Source organism: Larimichthys crocea, chromosome XV, assembly GCF_000972845.2.
Source record: "Larimichthys crocea isolate SSNF chromosome XV, L_crocea_2.0, whole genome shotgun sequence".
Taxonomy (NCBI): Eukaryota; Metazoa; Chordata; class Actinopteri; family Sciaenidae; genus Larimichthys; species Larimichthys crocea.
In genome coordinates, this window is record NC_040025.1 from 23199295 (window position 1) to 23215642 (window position 16348).

Below are 16348 nucleotides of genomic sequence, written 5' to 3' on the forward strand. Positions count from 1 at the left end.
TATTCCAGATACATCAATTTCTTCATTGTTTTTAAAAAATCTACACCATTTCTCATGTACAATCATGGCAGAAGGATGATGCCAATATTGAAAAGACAGTTTGCAGTTGTGTTTTCTTTTCTTGCATACAGATGATCCAGATATAAAGATTAATTTAACAGATGAGCTTGTATCTGGAATACATACTGTAAATGCATTAATTTCTTATTCTCTCCAGACGATATATATATAGACAGGTTTTAATGGCCAAAACAGATGATAAATATGACTTATGCATTTTCTAACTGCATGGAAATTGTGTTTAATTAAGACTTTTAACAAATGTCGTTATTACCTCTCTAACTATCCGGGTGTGTTGGTTAACGTGTCAGGGAGATTGTGGCAAAGGCTACATCTGCACAAAATGGGGACAAGATAAAAAGCAAGTTTTGATTGGTTAATGGTGATCTGAGACTCCTTCAAAAACTACAAAAAACAGAAAGTCACCTCAGTTTTTTATTTGATTTGATCATTTTAAAGGTGTCTTCATTTTGTGTAAATACAGCCAGAGATTCAGTTGTACAGTTTTAGTAACATTGGTTATGCTCTTCCAAAGCCATATTACACACAAGCTGTAAGCAGAATATTTGCTGCACATTCCTCTCAAACACATTTCTGAGCCGACGAGGGTAGCGTCTTGTACAGTTAAAGGGACTATGGTTGTTGCGGGGATCAAACCTGTGATAGTTTAGATAGTTGTGATGTAGTCATTCAGTTTCATTGATTGGCCAACGTTGTATGACATCATACAGCCTAGATTTTATTTCATGAGTCTGTGTGACTTACAACACGTTCGATACAGGAAACAACAGCCAGCAACGCCACAATCAACAGACATCTCTGGTTCATTCACAGTACATTGGACTTTTATCAAAAAAAAATGTAGTGACAAAAAACAGACAAAACTAATCTTTTTGTGTGCATCTGACAGCTTTATTTTTTGTACCGTTCCACTGCTTTACAGATGAAATGACAACAATGTATAAAATCTGTACAATGTTAAGTGATGAACTTGAAGATTTCTGCTTTCTACCCATTTGTTGTATGAAAATGAAAAAAATATATAGCTCAATCTACTTTGTAGCATAAGTACTAGTATCTTATAGATTTTGTACCAATGGAAAACACAATCCTGTTTTGTACATTTGAATTTTTGCCTGAAATGACAATGAACCTGCTGAGGATTTTTGTAATGATCACTGAATAAAGTCATATGGACAAGGTCAGGATGCTTCAAAGTGTTTTCTTTACAATCAAGGGAAAGAAAACACACACACATGCAACCATAAAATATAAAGGATGGAAGAGGTTTTTATAATAATTTTCCCTTTTACGACCTACGTTAAGCCTTCATTAGGACAGAAATGATTCAAACATTCAAGTAATATTGTACAACACTGTATATAATGTAAACAATAATCGTCACAGTAATGATAGATACTTCATGTGTAGTGCAAAGCTTGATAAGACTATAATAATTCATTTAAGCACTTGGCTGTTTCCATTAGAGCTGATAACATAAAAATAAGTGAATTTAATCAAAATGAATACTTTTCAGTGAAGCTTATTCTAAAATCTAATTGACACCAAGGTGTCTCAGTCCATGCTGGATCACACTTCATAATCACATACTGCAAATACAGACATTTCCATTGACATCAGAAAATAATGTATGTGTTATAGGCACCAACTGATCAGGTATACATGCCTTCATCTTTAAAATATTTTATGTAAACATCCACAATGCTTTTAGAAAACACACACACAAGATTAAACACAAAGAGTGTTTTAACACTGCATCCATATTAGACAGTTGATATTTTGAGCTATAATCTGTACATATTTCTGTTTTAGATTAAACTAACAGACTAGTTGAAGCAAAAAAGTAATTTAAAAGTTGTGGAATAGTTTATGAGTGAACAGCAAAGATCACCCAAAGCAACCAACAGCACGATGAACCCCACACAGTATGTACTGTATGTATGTGAAAACGATTGTTCCTATTGACTATAATTGTGTTCTAAAATCTAAGCAATGCTATAGAAGGCAACTTCAGGTTAGTTTGCTGACTTTTATTGTCCTCAAGTCCTCTAGTCTTTATTAGCAGAAATAGTGGCTGTTGTCCGGAAATGAGACTAGTGGCCTTGTGGGATGGATGTAATGAAGTCATGAGAGTATGGCTTGTTCCTTGGAAAAATAGGCTTGAACATGTTTCTCTGTTCATATGTCTGTGAGGCATTTTATTTCCTGCCAACAAAATACCACAAAAATGGTTTCACTTTTGAAGTCTCGAAGTACCTGTCTTACTGTCCCACCAAAGTTAAAAATGACGCTGGTACAGTTTTTCTTGGCTTTAACCTGCGTTACAGGCTCTATCCCTACGTGACCCTGATGAGGATAAGCGTATACAGATAATGGATGGATGGATTACCCCAGGTTTGAAAAACAAACAAACTTGAAACTTGAAACTTCATATTATTATTTTAGGCAAACCACTGTGAGATGTACACTAAAGAGAAAGCACTACCAGATTAAAAAAAACAGGACATGTTGAGTTTGAGTCCTGATCGGAGCAAAATAAAATCGAAGTCTGGGTGGTGTCTGACACATCTGTGACTAAACTGTATTAGTTCCATATCTGCTTCATCTGACACTGTGTCTGCAGGCAATGAAATGAATTACAGTGATGTAGAGGTGTGTTGGTCTGTTGCTATCAACAACCACTCATAAACATCAAATCCTCCCTGCATATCTGTCTTTAGACTTTACTGTAAAACAAGACAAAAAGCTAAATTACCCTTTTTATTTTCTTCTTGCCGTTTCAAAATCTGTGCCACAAACCAGTATTTTGTCAAACTGTTGAAGCTGCAAGTTTTTCAGGAAGGAAGAGGAATGTTACCATGGTGATAATACATCTGAAGAGACTAAACAAAATCTACTACTGTGACTGCAGGTTTGCTGATCATCAGTCAGACAACAAGAGCAACGATAACGAAATGAGTGTTACCTGAATGTAGTTTAAAGTAGAGATATAAACTACAAAAGGCAGACAGGGAAACTGTTTCAGAAATGCAGGTGGATGATGGACAGCTTTTAGACAAATGAGCAATAAACCTGAGTCATTGTCACGTCAACAGGTTTATGTCAGAATGTTACGGCTAAATTCACGGTAGTCCTGTGAGTCTGTAGTTTGTATGGTGCATTGTTCATACTGAACATAGTAACATGCAGATTTTATGATGAAAACATTTCCATTACATTCACAGTGGCTTTCCAGTTTTTCAGCATCCTTCGTAGCTCTTATGTCATCAGGGAGTGCCAGCACACAACTGAGCTTTGTATTATATTAGAATAATGATGCATGAGCCTGCATGTTTAATCGTGGCTTTTGATTGAAGACGTGTAATTTATGGAAAATAAAACGATCAACTGTAAACCAACTGTACTACCAACTGCCAAATAAAACTCACATTAAACTGTTCACTGCTGTTGTTGCCTAGTAACTTATTGACTTGTGAACTGTTTCTGACTCACTCTCACGGCTCCTCTGACCCTCTGTTCATCTCTGCGTGTCGATTGTTGGCGGTCGGTATACGGGAACCGCTTGGTCGACGAGAGCGGGGCGACCCCTGATCATGTCAGCGGCCTTCTCTGCCATCATGATGGTCGGAGCGTTCAGGTTGCCGCTGACGATGCTGGGCATGATGGACGCGTCGACAACGCGCAGCCGCTCCACACCCAGAAGGCGGGTGTTTGAGTCGACAACTGCCATGGGGTCAGATGGTGAGCCCATCTTGCAGGTGCAGGATGGGTGGTAAGCACTGTCAGCTTTTCTGCGTACAAAAGCATCGATGTCAGCATCAGATTGGACCTGAGAACCGGGCAGGACTTCGGGACCACGGAACGCATCGAAAGCCTTCTGGGTGAAAATCTCTCTGGAGAGTTTGACACACTCCCTAAACTCCAACACGTCAATATCTGACAGGACAGAGAATAAGATGAAAATTAAAAATTCAACACGAACCAAGCCAGTAATTTTCCACTTCAGTGAGATACACGTCTTTCAATCTTTTAAATCACAATGTTCTTTTAAAATGGGGGGTCATGACCTAAGCAGAGCTCAGACGGGTAGATCTCATGCTGTATGAGAAGAGTAATGATGTTTTAAAAAGTATATTCACTTGGGGGATAGAGCAAAGTTCTCAAAACCTTTGATGGATTTGCTGCTTAACAGTTCAGTGACTGAATCTTACCAGTGGAGAGATAGTTTGGCTGCAAAATGGGGTGATCCAGAGGGTTGGCACTCTTTAGCTTCAACCAGCCAATACTGGTGCTTCGCATTGGCCCGACATGAACCTGCGACCAAGAACGAAACACTCATCATGTCTGCTGTTTAGTCAAAGCTGCATGACTAATACTGTTCATCACCTTCATGCCTCATCAGTTACAGTGTAATTGCCAGCATAGTGATGACTGGAAGAATGATGTGATTGGGTTGATGTCATTTTTGAAAGACCCATAACGCTTGTTATATTTTTATTTGCAATGACAATAATAATAATACATTTTTATTATATAACTTGTTTGCAGAATCCTGAGTCTTTATAACCTGTTTCTCAAGGGTTTTTTTGGAGAGCACACAAAACATGTTATTACTGGATCGGATACACAGTTCTGTGACATAATAGTGATTCATGAAAGTCACAGACTGAGCTAGTGGGAATATGGTATTAAGATATAATATTTAATTGAAATCTTTGTAGAATGAAAACACCTCCGTAACGTCAGGAGCAACTTCGCAGATAAATCAATCTCTTAAAAAACAGATTCTTGGGAAAACCCCAGACCTGAGAGACTCTATTTTCTGCTCAATATCACAAACCTGCGTGTTTTTGACTACACCCACCTCCAGGACACACTTTAAAGAATGTGTGGGTTTGTACCAATAAATCAGTGGTTTTTAAACACAAATAACACAAAATAATTTATATCGTGTGAGATTTCATTGAAAAATATAGTGTCACTCTTTCTTTTTTTTTGCTGGGCAGAAAATGTACTTGTTGTAATGCCTTTTGAAGCACTTCATTGAAGTACCTCATTAAAGTAGTGTTCATCATGACAACGATAAGATAATCGATGACATAATCTTTCAACGCACTTCTTTGTTGTTTCTTGGCTAATGTCACCTAGCCACCTCAGTGAATTTCTCACAAAGCTTCCAATGTTTCATAAATACCGTTTTTTTAATGACAAATTGTGTTTTTAGGGATTTTCTTTTTTGGAATGACACATGTATAAACACTACTTTGTGCCTTGTGCATTACGTAAGGGTCTTACAGTGTATACAGGAATGTGAGTGTATACATCAATGACACAGATTACCATGTGTAATAAAATGGAACCATAACCATACATCCCGAAAGCCCCCACACACATACATACCACATACAATCAAAACCTGTGCATTAAAGACAAAACACAGCAGTGACTAACACTAAACAGACGCCACACACACACCTGATACGCCTCTATCTTGGAGGCAACTCGTCCATGGTCGATGACTTGCGAGGGCAGGAAGTGAAACTGTATGTCTGGGTGTGAGACATGCGGCCGACTGCGGATGAACCCTCCGCTCTCCAAGTGGGCTGTTGCTCCATAACCTGTAGGAGGATCATCATGATAAGTCAGACACTGTGTTATGATATTTCAGTTTCTATCTTTTGTTAACTGCTAGTGTGCCTGTTGAGTTGCCAGTGGTGTGCTGTATTTAGTTTGTATAAGTGTTGTTCTGAGTACTCAGTAGAAGTGTGTCTCCATCCGCTTCTTACTATGAGTGCCAGACACACATGCAGCATTCCTGGCAGTGATCACACTTCACCCACCAGCCAAAACTATGCGCTCTGCTAACGTCACATTTCAATTTATGCGTCCCGATTACAAGAGCTCTTTAAAAACATCCCTATAAAGACAATTCACCATATGTGATCCACAAACTGTTGCCACATAATAAATGAATGCACATGTGGTGTGTTGTTATCATGCACAAACACTTACAACCCACCCTCCAACATCCTGTGGTGCGTGCCTCTAAAGTACAGAATATTTTTACCAGCTGACAGGTAGCCACGAAGGTTGCTAATGTTTCATTTTGTGTTACTCTTGTTGAGAAAGCAAGACAGGTGACCTGCCTTTCTTTCTCATCGGTAGATCAAATTCTTGCATGTCAATGAGAAAAGGCAGTTTACTTCTAACTTCAACTCTTTGTTTTAAGATACAGACTATGTATTAACTCATACCTGTCCAGAACTGATACTTCCTGAATTAATAACAGGCATAGATTACGTGGAGTTTACTTAAAGGAAGGAGACTGACATTTTTAATAATATGTTCAGTCATATAAACAGAACACACAGAAATTAACTGTTTTTATAGAACATTTGGATATTTGAATATGTGTGTTCCCATATTCATGTGTGGGTGCCTTTGGTTACCAGTGAACACTGTGAGCCACTCCAGGCCAATCTTGACCATGTGGAAAGGTTTCTGGGCCTTGTACAGGGTGATTGGCTGAGTGCACTGCTGCTGGATGTAAAGCTCCAAATGATCCTGCAGGTTACTGCCAACACCTGAGAAACAACAGAGAGAACAAAGGATGAAGAGAGGCATTGATACAAGTCATTATAATATATTATAATGTATGGTTTGTTTGAAGCATGAAACAGGTCAAAATGAGTCACTCTGTCAGTGTTTTGATGTTTTATGTGTTCAAGTTCTTATATTTAATAAGTCTATTTCCATTTTTGTTTGTTGTAATGAAGCTTTTTAAATGCTCACATTGCTCAAAATGTACCTGGTAAGTGCTGAACTACGGGGATGTCAAGTTGTTTTAGGTCATCTGCGTTTCCCACCCCAGACAACATGAGAAGCTGAGGAGAGTTGATGGCTCCTCCACTCAGTATTACCTCTTTATCTGCATACACCTGAAAAGAGACCAGAAGAGGAGAAGTGCTTTGAAACACCAGCATGCCAACATGCTCGAAATGGTATTTAAAAAACCTTAACCTCATGGTGGCACAAAAAGTCATTTGAATACACTGACTGGAAAGTGAAGTAAACGTTGTGACCTGCTAGCGATGCTGGAGGAAAAAATCAAGGGGTTACAAAAGTCATTAGGATTCGTCCTCAAGAAAACATCAAGAGATTGTCACTGAACAATTTTCATGGCAGTCCATTCAAAAACCATTAGCTCAAAAACAAAGCCTAAAATCATGGGGCTAGACGAAAAGTCACAGGAGTGCTAAAGTCACAAGGATTCATCATAGGACCATGAAACATTTTGAGGCAATCCATCCAAACATTACTGAGATATTTCATATATTTATGCTAATGTGGCAAAATAAATAAATCTGCGTACATTAAGACATAACATTCAATAACATTCTGTAAATCTTACCCTTTTCTTTTCTCCATTCTGTGTGTATTCCACACCCACAGCACGGTTGCCATCAAACAGGATCTTGGTGGTTAGACAGCGCACCTCCGTCTTCAGGTTGGGTCGACCCAGGACGGGTCTTAGGTAGGCACTGGCTGTGCTCCACCTCTTCCCTACAGATTAGGGCAGTGTAGACAATGTTAAACGGTTGGTTTGTGAAAGATGTATGTATTATGTAGTCACAGTAGTTCCTTTTTCCTTTAACCTTTATAAACAGTCATGTCCATCCATCCCAACCCCTCTTGTTGGTATCCGTTCATGTCATCAGTGAAGGGGTATCCTGCTTGCTGCCCTGCCTCAATAAATGCCTTGTGAAGGGGATGGTTGGTCTTCCCTCGAGACACATGAAGAGGTCCACTTCCTCCTCGATACCTACACAAGAAACACAGACGTGTCACAAAGATGAATGCAACATATCTGTCTGTGGAAATCCCATTTAGGTTTTAATGATCAATAATGCAAAGACATAAATCATTTTATTATCAGCAGTGTTTCTGTAAACAGATGTGTACGCAGTTATGCGATGCTCAAGTGGCCGTGTTTTGCAAGATAAGATCTCAACTGTGTCACTATTGCATATCTACAATCAACATTTCCTGATCACCTAGGACACATTTAGAAACCCAGTGAGTCAGTGGTGGCGTTTAGCTCAGTTGGTACAGCAGGTGCCCCATGTGCGAAGGCTCAGTCCTTGCAGTCTCTCTCTCCCCGCATTCCCGTCACTCTTCAGCTGTATCTATCAAATAAAGCTTGAAAAGGCCAACAAAATAATCTTTAAAGAAACCCAGTGAGTCTGTGAAAATGAAGCACTGCCAGAATTACAGTTGTCTTAAAACTCAGTCTATGTACATTAAAATTATTTGAATATAGGTCTAAGCCAAAAGACACTAAAAAAATATTTTGAATTTGGGTACCTGTTTTCTCCCAGCTCATGACACTGAGCTTTCTTGAAGTAAGGCAGACAATGCTCGTAATCCCAACCCTCAGCTCCCTCTCTCTGCCAACGGTTGTAGTCTTCAGCATGTCCGCGGATGTATACCATGGCGTTAAGTGAAGAGGATCCACCCCAGACACGGCCCCTCGGCCAGTATAGGACCCGGTTGTCCATGTGGGCCTGAGGTAAAGTGTTGTAGTACCAGTTATACCTGAGGAGAAATGAAAAAACGTCAAGCAAGACGTCAAAATGGAACCAACATCTCTCTGCTCAAATAAAAAATAAAATAAAACAAACAAACTTCAATGTTTTCTACATTTGTGTTGATATATTTGTCTTATAGTGTGACAATCCAGACTTATATCTAGTCTTAGTCTTAAACACGTGCACTGCAATAATTAAACAACTGTACTTGTCATCACAGAGGTTGTAGGTCAGCGCAGCTGGCATGTGGATCTTCCATGATAGTCGTAAGCTGCCCAGCAGCATGTCCTTTGGACCGGCCTCCAGCAGCATCACAGACTCATGAGCATCTTCGCTGAGACGGTTGGCAAGAACACAGCCCGCTGAGCCCGCACCAACAATGACATAACTGTAGGAGGGTGTTTTCTGATTGGCTGTAGGCGATGGTGAAGCGTTCAAATTAGCAGCGGTGGCACCAAAGCATCTGATGGAAAAGGACCAGTCCAAGTTTCTGGTTGTAGGGACATAATGACATTCTGGCGAACAGGTGAACTGGAATCTGCCATCCCTCATAAATCTCCCTTGAGTCACAACTCGTCGGGCCAAAGACAACATCTTGGTTCTGGGAGAGTTTTCTTCATTCACTGTAAATTACCACAACACACATGAGGCAAGCTGGAACTGGAATTTAAACTTGTGTGTTGAATGGTGCAATGTTCAAAAATAACACTCATTGTGTACAAAGTCCCACGAAGTATGCAAATTGTAGGTTCCAGTGTAGCTTTTGGCATTTTGACCACACCTTGTCTTTCTCACAGTGTCAGTTTGTACTTTTTAAATTGCATACAGATAAATGAATAACTAGAAACATCTGAACTGGTGCTACTGTTAGCTGCCAAGGATACTGTTTTATTCGAACAAACAGAGTCTAGTGTATGTTTGTGTGTGTTTAGTTGGGACATACATCCGACAAAATGTTACATCCAGAATTCAAATGCATTTAACACATTCAATGATCATCTGAAGGAGAGCACTCAAGGTTTTTAATCACCTTAAATCAAGCCCCTTGACACCTTCAACCCCAAAGCCCTACAAACCCAAGAGCTGAGCCCGGAATGTCTAGAAAGCAAACTGACAGCCTCTTAAACATGCCGTGACACAACAACACTGCTTTCCAAACACCAATCAGAGTCAAACACATTATAACAGCTTTTATTTGACCCTAAAAACAGATGACCAATAAACAGAATAGTTCTCTCCTGTTGCGACCAAGTACAGACTCAGTGAGTACACGTCTGCAACAGGTATGGACTGAGACAACGGTGCACTTTCTCCTACAATGTAAAACAATCAATGAAATAAGGAAGATTTACATTAACACGCTTAACTCTGTAATATCAGAATTCAAAGAGTGTGATGATTTCTCAAAATACTCCCAAAAGGATGATATGGGGCATACTTTGCTTCCCATTGTGCCTAACATGTATCAACACACCACAACCTGAACACTAGACACACAAATGAATCCACTCACTCATACACATTTATATTCATTAAAAAAGCTGCAGTGTTTATAGTTTTTCCACTTTCAATTCTCCAATTCACAATTCTCCAATTTGTTTTTACCTCACATTTGTAAACATCTGTTTCCCATGCCAAAAGTTGAAATGAATTGCGCATCATGCCATCAATGATCAATCAAAGGCTACAATACACTGTATAAACTGGACAAGGCAGGGATATCTATCTAGGTCAGGACATCAATAAACCAGCTCTCACTTGTTTTTAGTGTCAGGATGATCTGTCGTTTAAAATACCTCCTAATGAGACATCTGGAATTAAAGAACGCATTACTTTTAACTTGTACACCATAAAACTAACTAATCTTTCCAGTCTGGTCTGAATGTCGAGGATTTCGCAACCCGTTATCGCCCAACACAGTTTGGTCTGCAACAGCACTTAGCTACATTTGTAAACACATTTCCACTTCTTTAAAACACATTTCATATGTTGCAAACACTTTAAAACATATATTAAACGGTATTTTAAATCTTTAGAGGTAGTTAAACTGAAGTTGACCGCAGCGGTCAGACTTCTTTCTGGACTTGCACTGTTTCTGTCCGACACTCTCGGTCGTCTGCTGCAAGATATTGTCGACAAACTGAGTATAACTTGACAAACGGTGCTCGGTTTAAACCGAGGTGGTGTTAGTTGAACACAGCATGAAAGACACGGTGAACAGTTGAGTTTGTGCAGCAGCGGCAGCACAGAAACCCCTTACCTCTGAGTCTGGCCGAAACTGAAGAGGCGAGGAGTCGGTGGGCGGAGCTTAGCGGGTTATATTTATGAGTTAACGGAACAGCCGCAGACTGACAGAGCGTTCATCACCGTGCACAGCAGGTCAGAGGCCTCTCACTCCTGGAGATGCTGTGGATTGTATAAAAAAGGACCTATCTCTCATTTGTCTGGGTTGTGCTCTACTCTTTTAGGTGCCGAAGATGTTTGGCGTCACATTGATTATTTGTGTCTCCTGTGTCGTGGCGCACGCAGCGTCACATGAAATTGTAAGTCACTGACTTTTTATTTATTTATTTATTTATTTTTTTTTTATTTTTTTATTGTTGAAGTGATTTACGAGTCAATAAGTTGTTGTTTTTGTGATTTCTTCGCAGGGATTGGAGTGCAAGAAATTTTACGGTATGTTTTTTTTTTTTTAGTATTATTCTTACTCTGACCTATAATGTCAATAATATCATGTTGGTTTAAAAGCTAAAGCCACGCCACCACTGAAGCCACTACAGGGTTTAATATATTAAAAAAACAAAAAAACATTTGCTGCTCTTTTAGTCCAATGTTTGGTATTTTACTGCTCTCAAAACTATGGAATTTGTAATTATTCTCTTATTGTATTTAATTAATTAATTAATGACGAGGAACAAAATTTTTCACTACACTACAAACAGCCAATATGGAATATGTGTAATATTATAATAATATTATAATAATATTATAAAATATTTTTTAGTTTTCAAATAGGGGCCGGAGGGTGGCTGGTTCAAGCCCCACATGGACCAAAAAAATATGGAAGGTGGACTGGTAGCTGGAGAGGTGCCAGTTCACCTCCTGGGCAATGCCGAGGTGCCCTTGAGCAAGGCACCGACCCCACCCAAACTGCTTGTTGGGCGCTGGTCTGGCTGGCTGCCCATCTCTCCACATTTGCATGTCTATGCCCTTGTACTGCATGTGTGTGTGTCCATGTAAAAATAAAATAGAGTGAAAAAAAGAATTTCCACATCGAGGGATTAATAAAGTATATCTTTTTCTTCTTCTAACTCATAGTGTAACACAAAGTACAATACAACTTATTACACATTATGAATGTGTGAATTTCTTGTTCCAGGCCCGCCTCCTGTGGGCACTTACACTCCGCATCCTCCTATGAACTTGAGGGTGGAGCTGGTGACAATGGAAGAAGGATATCTGATGAACATAAGCTGGGCTGTCAAACTTGATGGTAGGACACAGCACGTTGTATTTCTTCCATGCGGAAACCAATTCACGGTGTTGACTTTGACATGGTATCTTCAGAATTGATTCACGAAAGTAGCTTACTAATTATTATGAATAACACTTCCAATATCTGGTGAGATGCCCCCGACCCTGATAATTTATTTACTTGACAAACAGGACTTTAGCTTGGGTGAGGTGACACTGTGCCAGACAGAAAGTAAACTTTACCTGGTACACATCTGAAAACCAACTTCAAACCGCTCATTGAGTGTGCCTGAAGGAGCACACTATCTATTATTTTATCATTATTCTTACGCCTTTTTTTGACACGCTACTCCTCCCGCAGTTTTGGTCGCACATACACAAATAGGTATCTAAACGGCTGGCTTTCGCCAAACGGTTTGCCAAAAAATTGCAAAAAAAAAACATGGCAAAAAATTAATAGGTGTGTATTGGAAGAATGTTCGCAAGCTAGAGTGCGTGACATCATAGTTAGAGTAGAGAGGGAGAGAAAAAATTGTTGAAAAATAAATTTGTAAACTGCGCTCAAGGCCGCAAATGTTACTCTACGTAAACAATTTATAGCTCGAAACGTAGTCTTCTCACTCATTTTTGTCTGCTGAAGCTGTTAGCTTTATAGTTTTGGCGTAAGACACAAAGATGCGCCAGCAACACCCATCCACAGCCCCATAGACTGCCGTGTTAAGAAGGCTGGAAAATTGGAGGCTTTCTGGAGGAAAGACAAAAGTCTTTCAAAATAAGAGCCCATTAAAAAGGCACAGCTGATGACACAGCTTGCTGTATTAATACTGAATTTGCTGTGTCAATAATAATGTATGGGGTTGACGGGTCCAGAGTCAGGCACACTGAAAATTTCTAAGACATTTTTTTTGTTTTTATTCAAACCCTGATGTCTCTGTCTTTCTGCAGCTAGTACACAATTCCTGACAGGCACCCGGATCCTTCTTGATAGACAAGTGTATCACTGTGAATACAAACCACCTTTATCCATTTCAGACCTCCCTGGGCTAAAGCAGGTATTGTGGATGGAAACTTATTTAAACTAATAATTGATCATGTATAATATTGACTGTCTGCATAACAAGTCAACTGAAGAGTATGTGAGAGGAAAATATGAACCTCAGTACAATGACTGTCATCTTTTCAAATCTAGAAATGGTTCCATTATTTAGTAAAAGCACTATCTGGCAGGAACACGATCCAAGTTGCTAATCTCCCTTTGCCTTTGCCGGGGAGCGGCAACTATTATGAGATGACCACAATCAAAGTACCTAAAAAGCGTAAGTTCATTTTAAAATTCTTCACTTCATAATACTAAAAGTAGAAAATGAATGTTAAAGTTTTCATTTGAGTATTTGTGGTTTGTTTGTTATCCACAGTGTAAAGCATAAAAGTCATTATGAGTCAAAAATATTTGGTCAGTGTCTCCATAACATTTCACTAAAACTCTGTAAATTGTACATAATAATGAAATTAAACATTTTCAAGGCCTATCATCAAAACATTTGATGCAATTAGAAGATATGTAAGATACATACATGTACTATATTGGTAACAAGCAGCTTGATGTGAAAAGTGTGTTAATGTTTAAACCTTCTTCTGTTTTCTTAGCAACAAGGCGTCTTACAGTTCCTACAGGTGAGCATTAATATCATTCACCTGTGCATGTGTGTCTGTGTATATAATGTGTCATGATCTGACTCTGAGAGTCATGGAAAAAAGGGAGTCCACACTATGTACATTTGTTTAAACAATTCTTTATTAAATCAAATTAAGGATGCCACATAGGTCATCACAAATGTGTAATACTTAATGGCGACAATGTTGATTATTATATATCTTTAACAATAATTTTTTTGTTATTTCACTCCAGTTAAGACCACTGCTGTTGAAGAAATAACAATCTCCCCAGTGCCGAGTAGAAGAGGTCCTGATAATGTCAACTTCCCCAGCATAGCGATGGCCATTTTTGGAGGACTGACCAGCTTGATGATCCTGGGTTCCTGCTACATAATCTGTAAATATTTAAATATAAATATATAAATATAACACTTCTTACACCATACATTTAGTGGGAAGCTAAAGGAGCCCAAATTGCAGACGATAAATAACAGCTTAACCTCATTGAGAATTATAAGACATTTTTAAAAAAGCTCCCTCATTGCACATTTGGCTCTCAACCCAAATATTGTTCCTACCCAGCTCCTAGATTTGAAAGTTGAAGTATCAAGCTTGGGGTCTTTCTATTATATAACAGCATGTTTGGCCTTGCTGCCTGCTGCTGGAGCTAACTAACCACACCTTTCCAATGTTTTCTCCTCAGATAGACTACGTGGAGCCAACTTTGCCACATCATTGGGTTTCAAAGTTGTGCCTACATCTCCCATGGTTCCTACTCCCGTTCTTGTGGTGTACCCTGCGAAGAATTCAACCTTCCAGCGCGCTGTGGTGGCTCTGGCAGAGTTATTGCAGGGGCACGGTGGCTGCAGCGTGGCTGTAGATATGTGGCAGCAGGGGAAGATTGCAGAGCTCGGGCCAATGCGCTGGTTGGCCGAACAGGCCAAGGCTGCAGAACGAGTGCTCATCGTCTGCCCACAGGAGACTGTAAGTTGTCTGTAACATGTATCATTTATTTCATGCAGCCTGATTAGGAGTTATTTTCGTGATAATCCTTTTTATTGTTTTGTTGAACTCTTCTCTTCTCTTCTCTTTGCACAGCCCAGCGACTCTCCTCTCAACCACAACCTCCCAGAACCCTCCATCCCTGCTGCAGCTCATGACCTCTACCCTCTCATCCTCAACATGGTGGTGAGCCATGCAAAGAATTCCAATGACTTGGCTAAATTCTGGGTGGTGCAGCTGGGAAAACAGCATCCCAAAAGGCCAAGTAACCTGGCACTGGGACTGAGGGCCTGCAAGACTTTTTGTTTGATGAAGGACTTGAACAAACTGTGCAGGAACCTTCAATCCCAGAGGCAGGAAGGCAAGAAGATATTCGATATGATCTTTAGACCAGGGATTGAAAAGAATGCAGGGAAATTAAGGGAAGCTGTAGAAAAGCTGGACAGACATCAGTCAAGCATCTTTAAAGTGGAACCATTGAAATCTGTGGTCACCACTATTTGAACGTTTGTAATGAAAATGTTTACTATCAACATCGCTCTGTGAAGGTATCGGATTCCTCATCTCCTCTCCTCCCCGTCTTATCCTTAATGGATAAAGAGGATGAGTCCCTGTGGGGTCATCTGAAAAAAAAATCAAAGCCATAAACTGGTAAATCTTTGCCTTTTATCCTCAAGGTTGGTTTTGGAGTGCATACTATACTAAATACAATGTTACAAAACGAAAGCTCCGAAACATTCAATAAAAAAATACAATATAGCATTAAATCTACCTTTAATACTGTTACACTAGAATCCCCCAATGGCTTAAACATGTTGTGTTTTTTTTTCTCAACTTGTAATATAAAATAATAAAAAAACAGTGATAGGCATGAGGGAGGAACATTTTCATATATTGCTTCCCTTTATAGGATATTTTAATGTTTTACATCTTTTGCTGTTTTATCTGTTTTTTTATCAGATGATTTTATCAGACCTGTGCTTATTTCTGTTACAAAAACACTGACGTGGACGTTGTGTGGATATTGTGTCCTATATGAGCCCTGTATACTGTCGCATACTGTTTGTTTTCAAATATATATTTTTTATGTTTGTTTCATCTGCAATTCTCAAATATCAATTAAAGAGAAAGTGTGTCAGCATCATATGACTTGGCAGTTTGTATAATCTAGTATAATTTCTGTATAAGAATATAGTATAATAGTCTCAACCACTTCAACTGAATATGGCCAGACAAGCTTCCTTGTTTCAAGTTTCCTTCCTCTCTACACAGTGAGGACTGGAAGCATTAAGCTGCCTGCACAGTAGATGCGAGTGCGCTTCTCTATCAGTGCATGATGGAGTAGACATGAGGTAGGGATATAAAAACTGATGTTTATGTGTCATCCTTTTGGATTGTGTTAGTGTGCAAAGTATTCTTTAAATACAACAAGAAATGTTAATAAAAATAAATACAGCTTTAATTATAAAAAGTGCAAAGTGCTAGAGAGATATTACAGAAATATTCAATAACTTCATTATAATACAGTGTAGTGTACAGAAATATTC

At 39.1% G+C, this 16348-nt stretch overlaps 2 protein-coding genes across 2 annotated transcripts; one reads left to right on the forward strand and one right to left on the reverse strand.

The window, feature by feature from the left end:
* Nucleotides 1-478: 478 nt before the first annotated feature.
* On the reverse strand, nt 479-11029 carry chdh (choline dehydrogenase). Its single transcript, XM_027288442.1, has 10 exons — nt 10930-11029; nt 8878-9292; nt 8446-8676; nt 7737-7903; nt 7493-7644; nt 6890-7019; nt 6531-6665; nt 5557-5699; nt 4293-4395; nt 479-4017 (listed from the first exon to the last, which is right to left on the reverse strand). Exons 2-10 carry the CDS (start codon nt 9261-9263, stop codon nt 3599-3601), a joined length of 1866 nt encoding a protein of 621 aa, XP_027144243.1. The 5' UTR covers nt 9264-9292; nt 10930-11029; the 3' UTR covers nt 479-3598.
* il17rb (interleukin 17 receptor B) lies at nt 10955-15945 on the forward strand. Its single transcript, XM_027288446.1, has 10 exons — nt 10955-11048; nt 11138-11212; nt 11321-11345; nt 12049-12162; nt 13089-13195; nt 13333-13459; nt 13791-13817; nt 14053-14196; nt 14503-14783; nt 14898-15945. Exons 2-10 carry the CDS (start codon nt 11147-11149, stop codon nt 15303-15305), a joined length of 1299 nt encoding a protein of 432 aa, XP_027144247.1. The 5' UTR covers nt 10955-11048; nt 11138-11146; the 3' UTR covers nt 15306-15945.
* Nucleotides 15946-16348: the final 403 nt, after the last annotated feature.